General features: G+C 44.6%; 3 protein-coding genes across 5 annotated transcripts; 1 reads left to right on the top strand and 2 right to left on the bottom strand.

Annotated features, from left to right (window-relative positions):
- Positions 1-45: 45 nt before the first annotated feature.
- LOC120448028 (phosphoglycerate kinase) lies at positions 46-1,694 on the top strand. The gene is made up of 3 exons (XM_039630199.2): positions 46-244; positions 299-407; positions 543-1,694. Exons 1-3 carry the CDS (start codon positions 90-92, stop codon positions 1,620-1,622), a joined length of 1,344 nt encoding a protein of 447 aa, XP_039486133.1. The 5' UTR covers positions 46-89; the 3' UTR covers positions 1,623-1,694.
- LOC120445938 (hepatocyte growth factor-regulated tyrosine kinase substrate) lies at positions 1,663-5,180 on the bottom strand. Of its 2 annotated transcripts, XM_039627011.1 has the most exons (5): positions 5,021-5,180; positions 4,762-4,846; positions 4,442-4,706; positions 3,618-3,992; positions 1,663-3,510 (listed from the first exon to the last, which is right to left on the bottom strand). In XM_039627011.1, the coding sequence occupies exons 1-5, from the start codon at positions 5,049-5,051 to the stop codon at positions 1,963-1,965; spliced, it is 2,304 nt and encodes a 767-aa protein (XP_039482945.1). In that variant the 5' UTR covers positions 5,052-5,180; the 3' UTR covers positions 1,663-1,962. The 2 variants fall into 2 exon arrangements, with proteins under 2 accessions (XP_039482945.1, XP_039483753.1); XM_039627819.1 differs by lacking the exons at positions 4,442-4,706; positions 4,762-4,846; positions 5,021-5,180 and adding an exon at positions 4,052-4,278.
- Positions 5,181-5,404: 224 nt separating this feature from the next.
- LOC120447946 (ATP-binding cassette sub-family G member 1) lies at positions 5,405-15,527 on the bottom strand. 2 transcript variants are annotated; one of them, XM_039629629.2, is made up of 11 exons: positions 15,184-15,527; positions 9,133-9,399; positions 7,916-8,205; positions 7,633-7,778; positions 7,299-7,537; positions 6,830-7,140; positions 6,595-6,763; positions 6,435-6,535; positions 6,216-6,371; positions 5,944-6,152; positions 5,405-5,879 (listed from the first exon to the last, which is right to left on the bottom strand). In XM_039629629.2, the coding sequence occupies exons 2-11, from the start codon at positions 9,221-9,223 to the stop codon at positions 5,741-5,743; spliced, it is 1,851 nt and encodes a 616-aa protein (XP_039485563.1). In that variant the 5' UTR covers positions 9,224-9,399; positions 15,184-15,527; the 3' UTR covers positions 5,405-5,740. The 2 variants fall into 2 exon arrangements, with proteins under 2 accessions (XP_039485563.1, XP_039485572.1); XM_039629638.2 differs by having other exon boundaries at positions 15,283-15,527.
- Between the last annotated feature and the right edge of the window lie 943 nt (positions 15,528-16,470).

Here is a 16,470-nt window from a genome sequence, read left to right as displayed (position 1 = left end):
TTGAAAATGATTTAAAATATTCAATGTTCACATCGTGCATTTATTTTTCAGTCAAAAACAGTTAAGAAAATTCACAGATTTTATTTAGTATGCTTCTTTTGCGACAGATCTTATATCATAAAGTTCAACCTTTTACTAAATTAAGATTTCACAGATTTCTTAGCAATGACGATTGCAGTGGAAAGCAAGTAAAGAAGTTGAGCTTAAAAAATGTCGATGTGGCTGGAAAAAGAGTTTTTATGAGGTGAGTTTTCTGGGAAAATATGTTCTAGTGTATGATCTATAAATTTATTTTAAGAGTGGACTTCAATGTGCCCATGAAAGATGGTAAAATAACGAATAACCAACGAATTGTTTCCGCACTTCCCAGTATTAAATATGCGCTGGATAAAAAATGCAAGTCCTTGGTGAGTTTATATATTTTCCTTCCTCTCCTAAAGAGTATAAAATTAAAAACTTTATTAATCAACTTTAAACTTACTATTTATGGTACATGTTATAGGTGTAACTCTTTTTAAAAATCATCATAATTCTTTGATCAGGTTTTGGCATCCCACTTGGGACGTCCTGATGGCAAAAAGGACAAAAAGTTTAGCCTTGAACCGGTGGCCAAGGAGCTGGAGAAAGTGTTGGGCAAGCCGGTTCGATTCCTGGACGACTGTGTGGGTGAGCACACCCTGGAAGCTCTGAAGGATCCCTGCGAGGGCACAGTGGCACTGCTGGAGAACCTGCGTTTCTATGCCGAGGAGACGGGCAGCAGCAAGGACGAGAACAAGAAGAAGGTGAAGGCCGATCCCCAGAAGGTCAAGGAATTCCGGGCCAAGTTGGCGCAGCTGGGCGAGATCTATGTGAACGATGCCTTTGGAACGGCACATCGTCCGCATAGTTCCATGATGGGCGATGGCTACAAGGTGCGAGCGGCTGGCTTCCTGATGGACAAGGAGCTGGAGTACTTTGCCAAGGTTCTCCACGAGCCGGCCAAGCCCTTTTTGGCCATTCTGGGTGGCGCCAAGATAGCCGATAAAATTCCACTGATAACGAACCTCCTCAACAATGTGACGGCCATGATCATATCCGGGGGCATGGCCTTCACCTTCCTCAAAGTGCTCACTAATATGGAGATTGGAAAATCCCTATACGACGAGAAGGGTTCCAAGTTGGTGAACGACATAGTTTGCAAGGCAAAGGAGAAGAATGTCAACATACTACTTCCAATTGACTTTGTCATTGCCAACAAGATTGACAAGAAGCCGGATAAAATCGATCATGTGGATGCCACACGCGGTATACCGAAGGACATGATGGGTCTGGACCACGGCCAGGTGTCCAGTGAGATGTTTGCAGGCGCCATTTGTGCGTCCAAAACCATCGTGTGGAACGGACCACCAGGCCTATTCGAAAACGAGTTGTTCGCGCAAGGCACCGAATCCATGTTGCAGGCAGTGATCGGTGCCACAAAAAGAGGAGCCACCACAATCGTGGGTGGTGGGGATACGGCCACCGCTTGCTTGAAGTTCGGAGGAGCCGACAAGGTCTCACACGTGTCCACCGGCGGAGGAGCTTCCCTGGAGTTGCTGGAGGGTAAGGTTCTGCCTGGAGTGGCTGCCCTTTCGGATGCCTGATAGCTTATTCTACTTTACTTGGACAATTAAACAATTAGTCTCTCAAAATACAAAGTTAGGTTTATAGTGGAATAACATTAGTCGGTTAAAACTTGATAAAAGAGCGGGCCTCGACTTGACAACAGATCTCGTACAGCATTTCCTAACTGTCTTTTTACCTCCATAAATTTGGTCTAAACTTAAAATTTAGCATGTTCCTTGCGCGCAACAAAAACTTTTGAAGTAGTAACTAATAACCGCATCGAACTAAACAAAACACACATTTTTTGGCATAACAACCACACGAGAACTGTATGACCCAGCCCTGAAGGGTAATACAAATGGAATAACACATCTTGGATTAATCGAAGCTAATCAGTTCCGCCGTAGCTGGCTCCTCGGCTCTAACGGGCGCGGGTCCGGGTTCGTTTTGCGGCGGAGCAGGTGCAGCAGCCACTGCTTGAATTTGATTGTTGGCGATTTCGGTGACTGAAGGTGCCTGTGCTGCTGGTGGAGCCTGATGCTGCTGCAGCATTACGTGACCCATTTGGGGTGGTGGCTGGGTTTGCTGAACAGGGATTTGCTGTGGCTGCTGACCGGGAATCTGCTGTGGCTGTGGCTGCTGACCGGGAATCTGCTGAGGTTGCTGACCGGGAATCTGCTGTGGCTGCTGGCCAGCAATCTGCTGAGGCTGTGGTGGAAATGGCATTTGAGGGGGCTGGGCGATCGAATGCTGTTGCGACTGTGGGACTTGCTGCTGCTGCAGGATTGCAGCCGGATTGTTGGCAAACTGATTTTCGGGCATGGGCGGCATCATCTGGGGATTACCAGGTGGAGCGGGTTGTGGCATTAATCCACCGGGCTGCAGATTCGGCGGCATCGGCTGCTGCATTGACGGATTGTACATGCCCGGCGGAATGGCCTGGAACTGACCATGTCCATTGGGAGCCGGCGCGGGACCCTGTGGCAAATAGCCGGGCACACCGGCAGCATATGGATTGTAGACGTTGTTGAGCTGGTGCGAGGGCGATCCATGATGCGGCACCGCCGATGGTGGCATGTAGGGGAAAGGTGGTGCCGACTGGCCCATCAAATACTGCGCCTTCTGCTGCTCCTGGCGCAGCTGCATCTCGCGCTCCTGCTCCTGGATGCGCTGCAGGGCCAACTGACGTTGGTACTGCAGATACTCCTGCTTCTTCTTGCGCATTATGTCCAACTTCTGGGCCATCTGCATCTGCCGTTGACGCTCCTGCTCCTCGGCGATCCTGCGCAGCTTCTCCACGTGCTCCTGACGCAGCTGATCTAGCGCGGCCCTCGAGTCCTTGATCTGGGTGAGCTTGTCCTGCAGCTGCTCGTACCACATGCGCTTGTCGTCCATCTCCTTGATGTAGGACAACTGCTGGGAATGCAACGAGGTCAGGGTCATGAAGAGAGTCTGCACAGAAGAGTCGTTGGAGATACTGCGACCGCGACTCGAGTTCGACTTCATGCGGTTCACAAAGATCTCCACCTGAGTGCGCATATTGGCGGCAAAGTCATCGATCTGCACTTCATCCGCACTCTTGGCCTGCAGTGGCATGATCTGCTGGGGCTGCGGAGTTGGTGGCATGGGGCTCGGTGCCGAGGGGCTTGCCATGGAGGACGATTCGCTGATCTTGCGCTGCTCCCAGTAGCTGCGGTTCAAGTACTTGGCCAGCTCCGGATTGGTGGTCTCCTCTGGCTGCTGGTGGTACTCCTTGGGCTCTGGTGGTGCCTCCGGACTGGGTGACCTTTGCTGCATGCGATAGGCAGCGGCTGGCGCGGATTGCAGCTTGGGCTTCTGCTGTTCCGCTTCCGATTGACTGAGGGCCAGCGCCAGTTGCAGTTCCTCCTCCTCCTTGAGCTCCTGCTCTGTCTTGCGGGCTGGTGTCTAAAAAGAAAATGGATTGTTATTAGTCGGCTGTTCTTTCTTCTTGAGCCTGCACATTTGTTTACCAATCGGTTGCGATTAGATAGCTTTGTTTCAGAGTGACTCACCTGCACCTGCTGCGCCAAAGTGCTGTTCAGATACTCCGCCGGCAACTCGCTGTCCGCCGGACGTGCTCCCGACTTAGCAGCCCCACTGCCGCTGGTGGGTCGCTGGAGGGCAGCGAAGCAACCGTCGCATACACGCACTTCCTTTTCGATGCCGTACTTGGGCAGCGGGCACTGCTTGGCCGTGCACTGGCCACAGAAGACCTGGCCGCAGTTGCGGCAGTGGTGCTTCCGGTTGGTGAAGGTGAACTCCACGCGACAGCGATGGCATACCCTGCCATCTGCCCAGTTGGGCGCCGTGTCCGCCGTGAACATGGCATCGGCCTCCCGAAGTTCCGGGAAGGTGTGCCCCTTCGCCTTCAGGATGGTCATGGTGTCCTGCAGAGAATAAGGATTGTTAATAATGGTAAGTGGCTATGTGGAGTGAGTGTGTCTACTAGGGATTCCTCCTCTATGCTTAGTTCCTCCTCTGAGCTCATTTCTATGCAACTGATGACATTTCACTGACTCTTGCTGCACGGCAAACAGTTGTTCTCTACTAATTAAATTAATGCTCAAGCACAGGGACGGATTTTGAACTTTGTGTGTTAGGGCGATGCAAAAACTAGAGCTTTTAGTGCATAATTGATGTTGATCTTGCTAAAACTATGCAAATTTTGTTGCACTTAAGTGGGTTTTTCTAGTAAAAGTGGTTTTTTGAATAGAAAATAACTGAAATGTAATGCATAGATGAGTTTACCAGGTTTTTGAAAGATAATACAACCAAGAATGCTAGTTTCTGTGACCTAAAAACGCTGCAATCTCCTGGTAAATCGGAGGAGTCCTACCTTGATGGCCTGGTACTTGTCCGAGGAGCGGAAGGCGTTGGCCCAGGTCTGCACCAGCTCCAGCATCTTCTGGCGCACGTTTTCGTGGGGCGTGGACTCGAGGAAGCTGCTGAACATCTCGCAGTTCTCCTTGGTGAACACCTCCTCGTGAACGGGTGCTCCGCAGTTCTTGACGATGCTCTCGAGGACCAGCAGCGAATAGCAGGAGGAGTGCGGATTGGGCGAGTTCATCTTCTTCTTGATGGCGGCAAAGGCATTCTTGGGACTGCAAATTATAGGTTTTTTAATAAATTTGATTTCCGGGAATCGGCGAAACTTACGTGACATCTTTTTGGTTGATTTCATCGCAAATCAGGAGAATTGAGGGCCAGTCGGGCTCCAAACGCAAGTGACTGGTGGCATTTTCTGCGAGTGGAGAGTGCGTAATTATTAGACCTTTGTGTGTTCATCAAAATCTTCATTTGTTTGGGAGTTCAATCGCCTTTTTATTGTTACTTCTGAATTTCTTTTTCTTTTTTTTGTTTTTCGATGAGTCATTTTTGCTCATTGGTTTACTTGCTTGGTTTTGATGCTTCTTACCTAAGTTTTTGTCGAAACTTGATCGAAACATGTTTTCTGTGCTTTTATGATGCTTCTTGTCGCTGTTTTGCTATTCTTATTTGACTAAAATCAGTTACGTTTATTATTATTGTTTTGCAAGCAAAGAAATTTTCTGCAATGCGCCAGTGCTGCCACATCAATGAAGTTAACATACTGCCACAGTGCTGCCAGACGACCGAAGCTCTTGCAACGGAAATATGAGCAGCGCCAAATGACTAACGCGTAAAGTTTTGAATTTTCGTAACGGATTTTCAAAAAAACTTAAACAAAATAAATTCAAGTTATTAACTACGCAAGCTTATAGACTTTAAGCTTTTGTCCCCAGATTGGAGTCCCATTATGCAATAAAAAGACTTGAGCAACTTATTCACTTAAGCTTCTTGTTTATTTCGTTGGTTCTCTTACAATTAGGTTAACTAGACAAGTAATTACGCGTAAATATATAAAGGTTAGTTATCCATACATAAACAGTATAAAAACTATGATTCGCTATGCTTAGAGGATGCCGCAACAGTTGGCACTCGCATATTGATTGCAATGGTCCGTTGCATTTGTTAAAGTATCACACGCCGGTATATAAAAAGTTTGGGTTTGCTTGCAACTAAGCGATATACATACATAAGTAACATAAAATCACATTCGATTCAAATTAAGCCGAATACTAAAAGCGAACTAAAAGAAGCATAGCCCCCCCCATTCTCAGTTCGTCTTGATCTTGTGCTTCAGCGTAAAGTAGGCCAGAACCTTGAATATCGCTATTTGGATGAGGATCATGATGATGTTGTGCCCAAAGTCGCCGCCCTCCATGCCAAATTGTCGCAGGACAGTCACAGCGTTCCTATAGAAACAATAATACATGAATGTTATAAATATTGAATATTTAATATTTATATTTATCTCACTTGAAGTGGCAATAGAACTCCGTGGGCGGGCAGATCAACTGGCCACGCTGATTGCCATATAGCGAGATGACCATGTTCTCCAGTGCGTAGCGGAGTGGCGATATGTAGGCCATGAACCGCATGGTGGCCGGAATGTGATTCAGCAGGATGAGGAAGCCGGAGAACATCAGCATGCAAGACGTCGAAACGGCGCCAACGAAAGTTCCATTCTGCAAAGCAAGTTCGTAGTGAGAAAAGAATGATAACTTTGGTTTTATAAGGTGTTCACTTACCACTGGATTCAGCACGGTGCCCAGGAAGACGCCCAGACCATCCGCACAGATGGTGATCACCACCGCACTGAGTAGATACTTGACAAATCGTTCCATCTCCACGGGCTGATCCGTCATCAGATACCCTATCGTTATATACACCGTCGAGAAGATTATCTAAAAAAGGTGTAGGAAAATATATTTTAATATATTCAATAGTGATTTAGATGAAGGACTCACGTGGACTGGCGTGGATGTGATGATGGTGGCAAGGTAGTAGGTTCGCAGTTTGTACCAGTTGTTGAAGGTCTCCTTCCGGATGATCTCTATTTCAGCGGGATCTGTAATACGCCATAGTATATAGTATGCCATATAGTATGCACTTCCTAACCCGACTTACATCGCAAAATGCCCGGCATAATGGTGGTGTACCAGAGGTAGACACAGTGGATCATGATCATGCCCACGTTGGAGATTTGCTTGGTGGCATTGCTGCCCGAATCGCCGAAGAACAAACCAATCAAAATGGAACAGAGCACGTGAATGCCCAGCTTCAGGTAGGTAAGCGTCTGTAAAGTGTGTTTAAATATGCAATTAAGTATATCAACAGGTGAGAGAGAGGCAAGGAAACTCACCCAATCCCGGAAGAACTGCAGGTGACAGCGGCCGATGAGCAGCCACAAGCGCATGTACTCCGTGGGCGGATATGTGTGCTTGGTCAGATCCTTCGAGGACTCCATGTTCTGGATCTCGATCTTCTGCACCTGCGCCTGCAACTGGCCACCCGGTGACTGGGATTCGTTGAACTTGGCCACCTGCGTCTCGCTGGGCGCATCGCCAGCCTCGCCCTGCATCAACTGCTGATCGTATCGCCAGCGGATGTCCTTGGCAGCTTCCGCAAGGGTCTCCGTCTGATCACCATAGTCACCATTCGCGCATTCCAGCACTGAAATGATTAACACCTTTAATGAGACACCTTAGACCTCTCCCTGACTTGGGTATTGAACAGGTCCAATTAGGAGACTACTACTGACTATAGGCACTCCAAGTGAGCAATCAAGGGAATCGAAAAGGGAAGGGCAGCTGGGAAGTTGGACTACTCACGGAAGTCGGCGGGATTGTGGTAGGGCGGGCACTCCAGGCCCACGCTGCTGAGAAACATGACCGTGTTCTGGGGCGTGCCCTGGTAGGTGCAACGACCCGCGCTGAGCACGTAGACCAGGTTGAAGAGATTGTAGATGTTCGTCGACGGCTGGTGGATCGTGCACACGATGGTGCGTCCCTCGTTGGCCAGGCCGCGCAGCAGCTGGATGGTGTCGAAGGAGGAGGAGCTGTCCAAGCCGCTGTGGGTGATTCAAGGTCAGGGAATGTGTCAATCTGGAAACTGTGATCTGTGTGGAACTGGTTTTGAGGATCACACAATGGACCTCTCACTCACGTTGTGGGCTCGTCTAAAAATAACACCGCTGGATTGTCTATCAGCTCCAGGGCGATGGACAGGCGCTTCTTCTGGCCGCCACTCAGGTTGGAGCACTTCGTCTGCCGCGTCTTCGACAGCTTCAGCGAGTTGAGCAAGTAGTCGATCTGTAAATCAACCGCCAATTAGTGTTATTCTCTGGATTGCGAAGGTTATAGAAGAGTCTTGGTTGCTCTTAAAGTTTATGGATAATTATACCACTTGAATTAGAATTTTTATTTATTGCAGAAAGTGTAGAGCCTACCAGAGTTCGCTTCTCCTTCAGACTGACGCATTTGTTGGAGATTTTAAGTGTGGCCGACATCAGCATGGTCTCCTCCACGGTGAAGTAGGGAAAGAAGTGATCATCCTGCATAATGTAGCCGCACAGCTTGCGCGCCTTCCCGATCTCGATCTTCCCACTGACTCCGGATTTGGTCAGTCCGGTGAGGATGTTCATGAGACTAGATTTACCCGCACCCGAGGGGCCCATTATGGCCGTCAGTTCGCCCGACTTGAAGGTACCCTTTATGCCCTTCAGCACCGACTTCTTCTCTGTAAAAATGAAAATGGATGATTACTTAATTGCAGCAACATTAAGTACTAGTAACTAGTATACATATACGCAGCTATTACATTTAAGTTATAGTTTGGGTTGTGTTACTACCTTTACATTAAGTTTGTGTAACTGGCAGGTGGCCTCATAGTCTAGGCCATATCATAACCCATCATAGCCTTCTCCCACATCAAATGATACGAGTATTTCTTGCATGCGCAGCAATTAACCAGCATACAATAAGGTTAACAGGCGAGGAGCCATGAAGAAGGCAGGCTTTGAGTTAAAGACGCTCATTAAAAGTGCATACATTATACAGCAGAATGGGTCAATCTAAAAAAATAATAGCTTATTTCACTTGAGACTCATGCGCAATCTTGGAATGTGCTCCATTTTTGGGGCAATCGTCTGCTCTATTGACTCTGGATTATCAAGGAGTAGCACCTGTGCTCCGGGATCTTTTCTTCCGGCACACTTTCGGTGCTAATAGAGATAGTCAATTTGCACTGGCAGCTAATGGAGTGCACTGCGAGAAATGAATGGAACTATTCACATATTTCCACATATTCTCACAGAAAAGTTCCTCTAATAAAAAGGTCGTCTTGTATCTTGTTTTAATTTTCTTACGATTGATTTGGGAATATATTTTAAGCAGTTTTAACTTTTTACGATTTGATTTGATGTGAGAATATATTTTAGGCAGTTTTGGGATTCTTACGATTGATTTGATAGGTTATTTTAGGCAGTTTTAACTTTCCTACTATTGATTTGAGTATATATTTCAGGCAGTTTTAGCTTTCCTACGATTGAAATATATTTTTGGTAGTTCAAACTTTCTTTCTGTTAATTTGAGAACTCCTTTTTGACAGTTTTAACTTCCTTACAACTGATTTGAGAACACATTTTAGGCAGTTTTACCCACTTACCTTGCTTTTTGGGTACGTTGACCTGGTAGACGAGATCTTCGAAGTGAATGTCGATGCCGTAGACATTCTTCAACAATTTGCTGCTATCCATTTTGTGTGTACTCTTGCGAGTATTGTTCCCGTGCTGTTTACGAAAACGTTTACGAACAACGCTGATTTATTTCGGTAGCTTATCGGAATATTTATTTGATTTGCTCGCTCGCTTTGCACATTATTTACACATATCAAATTCGGCGAAGAGCACTTTAAAATCGTTCTCGTTTGTGGCTGCGCGCAGGAAACAAAACAGTTTTATAATTGATTTGGTAACCAAACCATCTGGTTTTGGAATAGCCCAACGTTCCCAGTTGCAAATTGGGAATCGAAGTTATATTTATCACTTGAAAGCAACACAGCGCCAATTGGAGCGCGTCTAGAAACGCAGTGACCTCAAGGTTCGTGGATTTCGTGGATTTCGTAACGAAAACTGGCGAACCGTGGCTGGCCCTTGATTTTTCCCCACAGTTCCCTACACTCTGTGTTGTGAATTTTCCGCGGTGGAAAAACTAGCGAGGTAAAATAACGCTTCCAAAATTAAACTACCGATCTGCGCATGCGCCCCCGTTGGCCGCCAGCTGATAACTGCGGAAGAACTCGCCGCCAACTGAAAATGAAAAAGTGGGGAGCTCTGCCGCAGTCGCAGTCGCTGTCGCCGTCGCAGTCGCTGCTGACGTCGACGCAGCTGCTTAAAAGCAAAACACTAAAACAAAAGCAATATGTATATAAAAATTATAATCAGGCAGCACACTAAGCACACTCGCATATCAAATCAAAAAAAAAAAACCACACAGCGCCGCAATGCAAAACGCGCTGGAAGTCAACAATCGCAGTTAGTCGTCAGAATGGCGTTAAATTTCAAGTTTATAGTAGGTCGTTTTTGGTTTTTCGGAAAAGGTATGCCTACTATTCCATTCACACACACCTGCGTGAAAATGAAATATAGTATTTATGAAAATTAAATGCTATAAAGCAGCGAACGGCCTTGTCCAAAAACCAGAACACTCAACACCGAAGTGTGTGCACAAAAATCAACTAAAATCAATGTGCGAAATACTATTCTTGTGATTTGTTGTAAACAAAAGTTGGAGAATTAGGAGAATGTGTGAGAATGTGGGAGATTTTGGGGGATTGTGGGAGAAGCACCTTCTGGTGCTTAAATGTTATGAGAATTCCACTCATTACTTTTCCCATTACATTTGAAATATGTATACACTTTAGCAAACCGCAAAAAAATTCCAAGTTTTATTTAAATGTACATCTCGCACCTCTCGCCACTTGCTGGTTTTCAAAGAACTTCCGCCAATTATTCAATTAGTCATGGAACACGTAGTTCAATTCCAGGAAAAACTCCCACTACGTGACTTTCAGTTTCGGTTTCTCTAGTGTTATAATAATATGCCCGCAATATACCCATTACAACTTGTAATGATCTCGGGGAAAATTGCCCTACGATTGACTTTAGGGAATGGCTCACTGGTTAGTATGCAAATGGTGTTAACTGGTATGATCTACACTTTCTGGGGAATATTCTCGCCTGAAATACTGATTACTGATACTTTTTTCAGTGCTGACTCAATGGGTTTGGAGCATCCATATGCCTCGGTTTTGCACACTAGGTGATCACAATTACCGCAAAAAAAGCAAACAGAACAGATTGCCAAACCGCCACAAAGTAGCGGCTAAAATTGCGAAACAGATAATTACATCGAGATTACATCAAAAGCGCTAAAAATGGTAAAAAAAAGAACGTTGCGCCGGTCAGTTCTTAGAACAAAAATGAAAACTGGTTTGGTTTGGCGACAATCGTGGAAAAAGTGATTCTGAATAGAGTTGTAAGAGGTGTAAAAGAGAGAGAGGAGGCAATCCAACTACAGTGCGCACCCGATATGGGTCATCAGTTGGTAAAGCCAACATTAATTACATGAAACTGTAATACAACCTTCATTGTAATTCTGCTCTTTGCCGTGCAATTAAAACTAGCAACCTTAAAATAATTGCTTTGCATTAAGGCCAAGCTGCTGATTACAAAAGCGCAATTTTCATAATTTTTTTTTTTTAGTAAAATCACCGAAAAACGTGTGAGGACTTCTAGTTGGCAAGTAAGTGAACACTGTAATTGGTTTCATTTTTGGTTCTGGTTTCGCATTTTGCGAATCTTGCGCCACGGAATTCCATCTCTGAATGGAAAAATGGACAAAAGTCCGTCTCAAATTGGGGCTTTAGAATTTGATTACGTGACCGTTGAATTAATGTCTCAAGATTTCGTACGCCACTTGGCTGCACACAAAAACCTTCGCGTGGTAAACAAAAGTGATGAAAACAGCGCGCACGGAAGCGCTCAAATAAATAAAGTATAAAGTATAGTATAATATATTTTTTTTTTTTATATACAAAATGAGGTTATCATTATGATCCACCACTTATTGGGCGGCAGTCAGCTGTGCGGGGCTCCCATGGTTATCTATTCGCTTGGGGGAAAAATAATGTCAATTAATAATAGCTGTCCTACCTTCGCCATTGAAACCTCTGCTGACCCGCGGCTCGATAAAATTACAAATGCAGCCGACTATCGGCACAAAACGGCAATAACAAATAATAATAATAATAATAACAACATTGACAATAGCAATAACAATAACATCAACGACGAGCACACAGACATTTCTTGGGAAGGCACACACTTGTGCTCAGAACGCAGAACGCCGAACGCAGAACTCAGAAGTCAGAACTCTGGACTGGAATGCCACTTGCTATCAATTAAAATAAATTGTAATAACATTGCCTTTGACTTTTCCACATTTGAATTGAGTCATTCTGGGCGGATCTCCCCCAAAACTGTGCCATTTTTACCTATAAAACCCATGGGGGGTTTTTATAGGGAGTTTCTGCGGTTTGCTGGGAAATATAAAACAATCTTATAGATAAACTTGGAAGTGAGGAAATTTGATATACTAGTGCTTAGTTATTGGGAAAGGTCTGGAATTCAATTTGTCACTTGTCAAGTAGTTTAAACAACGTTTGCCACTCGAAGAAATAATCTAATGAGAGGCATAGGCAATTGGTTCTTGAGATCAATATCATATTCAATTCAAGTGCATGATAATTAATATTAAGTATAAATGCCTTTTCCAAGTGATATCATTTTAAATTGTTGATACATTTAAATGCCAGTTTCTGTGTGCTGCGACCTTCTTATCGATTTAGGAGCATGACTCATGCGATAGTACTCCCACTTTCCACTTGGCAATTCGATCTACAAGTGTTTTTGTTCCGGGTGCTGGGAACTAGGAAAAACAGATGCCTGCCTGGCATACAAGTAACACGGTAATACGTTCTAATCTTGGTCTTGCATAAACACAACAAATCGCACGGGTATAAACAAACCGGCAAGTGCTGAAAGAGAAACAGCCTGCCCATCAATCCGTCGGATGCGAAAAGTTCCCGAACCCGTTGCACGTGTGTGTGGCGAACAAGATGATGATGATGATCAACACTTGTGCAATGCGAGGGTATTGCGGCATCAGTGGCGAAGTAACATAAATAATCGCATAACGCGATGCTATAACCGTCTACTATTCTGCTATCAACCCTTTGTGATTTAGCAGTCGGGCAATGCAAAGTTTTGCATTCAATTAGCCGCTATTGCGCTTACGTAATTACGTAATGCAAATATATAGTAGCTCATTCATGCGGCGATCTTTACACTGAGAAGACACACACACACACACACACACACACACACACACACACACACACACACACACACACACACACACACAGTCACTTGCCACTTGGGCAATTATCGGCTGTCAAAATTCAGGAAGGGTGTCAAGTTTTCATCGGTTCTGTCAGCGGATTTAGTAACGCCTTTTGAAAGCTTGCAAAACAATTCCAAAACTATGGACAATGAACCCCAGTTCCTTTCGCAATTATCGCCAATACTGCTGAGCTACTGCTGCACAAGGCCTTTGGCAAAGTGCTTACCACAATCTTTTCCGCTCTTTCTTTTAATTTATTGAGATCATATTGTAACTATGTACATGTGCCGCTATAATTATGAGCAACAATGTTGTAAGCCATTCAAATAATTGGCCATGCTATGAAGTTGTAAGTTAATCACTTCCTAGATCTAAAGAGTTTAGCTATGCAAATCAGACACAGTCTGCAAGCCAGATATCTCACTTTACATTTTACATCAGAAAATGCATCAAATTGACCCCTGCTGATAGCTCCGTTCTATCGTCTAGACTTCTTCGCTGGAAGAGCGCAAAAAATTCAACTGTCCCACATAGATAGAGCTTTTGGAAAGAAAACAGACTTTTATGCGATAACAGCGAGAAAGCCAACACAATTCTCTAGACAAGAGATGAATACAACTGGGAGACACCACCAAGTGACGCTCATTCATGCTTTTATAATACGAAAATAGAATTCTTCTGTCGCCCAGCTGAAGATTTCAAGCATTCTCATCTCACACATGCCATCCATATATATGTATACATATATACATTCATATGGCCAAGAGATATATAAATTAAGTGGAGGCAAGGTTACACGAAATCAAATTATGCTCTGGGCTACATTGCTGACTCGTGATCATCTATTCGACTGATTAGAAGAATCCGAATCCGAATACGAATCCGAATCCAAACTCAAGGGCAACTGGGCTGGAAACAGAAACTCGGATTGGATCGGATCGGATCGACTTCCATTTCCTTGGTGCATTTCGCTCTAGGACCGATAAGTCGTTTGTTTGCCCTAATAGTTGATAAGGAGGGTCAGCCTTTTGCACAGCCGCACCCTCGCCGCCCCCCCGTAGCACACACATAAATGCTCTGTGTGTCATGTGCACAGGCAGAAAAAAGTGCACACTTTAAAATGAAATACTTGTACTCAAGCAAAGAACTTCTTCAGCTTTGGAGGTCACCTTTTGTATCTATAATTTGTATGTGGCAAACAATGAATTACTATAAATACCAATAACCTAGTAATTTCCAAAATTACCGCCTAATGAAATATTTAGAAAAAAAAAGCAGAAAACGAAGCTATTTTCTTTGCGGTTTTCTTTCACTGCCTGGGAAATGACTGACTTTGTTTGCACTTGTGTTTAGATTGGGGCGCGAACTTGAAGCGCCATGCAAAGCGGTGGGTATTGCATTACAAATTGTACTTTTCCACACTAGCACCACTACGACAAGCAGCACCCACAATAAGAGCCGCCCCAACCACCGAGTGGAGCCTGCTGGCCCACATTCTGCGGTGGTGACAATGGCATCGTCGTGTCCGCGAGGGTGGGGCCATCTTGGCGTTGATACCATTCCATTCTGGCCATGTCCATGTTCGCTGCTCTGATGGCGGCGGTGATATCATCATCACAATTTGGCAGGGCATAATCGCTGACTAATAAAATGCAAATAAATACTCCAGTTTATTTGATCAAGACGCCGTGGCGAACAAGTTCAAACATTTCGGTCATTAAAACCGAACGACATACGGACATGCGGGCATACGGGGCGTATGCGTATTACTAACTTGCGGTAATTGCGTAGCCGACATGGAGTCCCCGTGCAAGATACTTCACACCATCTAGCATCACCCGAAAACCAAAATCGCTCTCCCAGCGAACTTTGATCTGTGAAGAATCGGTCGTGTATAAATTGTTATGCCTCATTTGTTGATGTGTGTCTGCGGTCTATTTTCTGTATGATTTCATTACAAATAATTAGAATAAGACCCAGAAAGCGAGGCGAAGGCCCCGAAAAGCGGGACACACACCAAAAACCGGGGAACGTGCCAAAAAAAAAAAAAAATGAAATGAAATGAGTTGAATGGGAAATAGAACACAGCTGGAAATTAATGCAATTCCCCGTCGCAGTTCAAAAAGGTGTGCATTTTCGATTTTTCGAAGCGATTTTTGTGGCATAAATTTGAATAGATGGATGCCAGGTTTTCCGTTCGATTTGCGTGCGTATTTTAATTACAATTTTCCTCCTTTTGTTTCTGCTGACTCACACAAATTGCACTGGCTAATAGAGAACATAAGATCGAGAGATCTTATGCGATCACAGCGATTTTCTTGATTTTCGTGATTTTCCACACAAGAACACACACCAAAAAACACAGCTGGCACACGATTGTTTTGACCGGCGCGAGAATTGAAGATTTTATTTATAATTTTTGGGGTAGAAATATGCGAGCTTTTGAAACTTTTGATTTGTAACACGCGCGCAGAAGAACCGAACCATATACCATATGTATCTATATGTCTGGCCAAGAATATATATATATATACTCGTATATGCTTTCTTTGCTCGGACGTGGACAAAACGCTTCCGAATCGCTCGAATTGCGACGCGAGACTGAGGCGACTTTCAGACAGCGACTGGCTAAGTACAACGCGGCCCGCTCGACTAGTTGATTTTTCGAAGCCTTTGCCGGCGCCAGCGTGCATATAGATATATCCGCAGAGCGGTACGTTGATTCACCCGCTGGCAGGGCCCACTGTACCTAAGGTTATTAATAAAAAGCGGTCGCTCGGAGCTTCTTCAAGCTGCGGCCCCATTGTTTATGATATGCCGCGTGATTTGTGCGGCGAATCAAATTCGATTCTCAGTATACTCGCAGATTGGGACAATGTGCAAAATGCACATTTCGCATTTTCGTATGTTCGCATTCGTCAAATACTCTTTCAAAGGGTACTCACACTTGCAACGATAGATTGCTGATTATAACCAGGAACTTACAGTACTTCAGTTTACAAATATTTTAATCTATTTGTTGCTTTTATTATTATTCTTAGATAAATGTTAATATTATTTTAATTGCAGTGCACAATCAGATGTTCCATAAATTCAACTCACATTTCATTCCGCTCAGTTTCGCAAGTCATAGCTTTATCTGGCAGCCAGTTGAGATCTATTATATTTCCTTTTCAGCCGGGATCCATTCACGTTTGATGTTGTCCATGCAACACACACACTCTGTAATTTGGTGCTTAGCGCTGATTATATAATCAGTGATAATGCGACACAGAAGGTCGAAGTTAAGCAGCCATTTCAAAAAGGGAATTACTCGGCTGCTCGACTTGACATACGAGTACGAGTATGAGAAACGGGCGAGTTAGACACACTGAATATGATTGAACTTGAATATGGTTTTTTTTTTTTTTTTGCGGTAGCTTCTGCGGATTATCGCTTGAGAACCCTTTCTACTATAGGTGCCCTATCAAAATACAAAAATATAGCCGGCCAAAGTGCGCATTATTCCTCACGATTTCAATACACTGCCACTTGCAGTTTG

The sequence above is a fragment of the Drosophila santomea genome, chromosome 2L (genome assembly GCF_016746245.2).
Source record: "Drosophila santomea strain STO CAGO 1482 chromosome 2L, Prin_Dsan_1.1, whole genome shotgun sequence".
NCBI classification, from domain to species: Eukaryota; Metazoa; Arthropoda; class Insecta; order Diptera; family Drosophilidae; genus Drosophila; species Drosophila santomea.
This window is presented reverse-complemented; position numbering and strand designations above follow the sequence as displayed.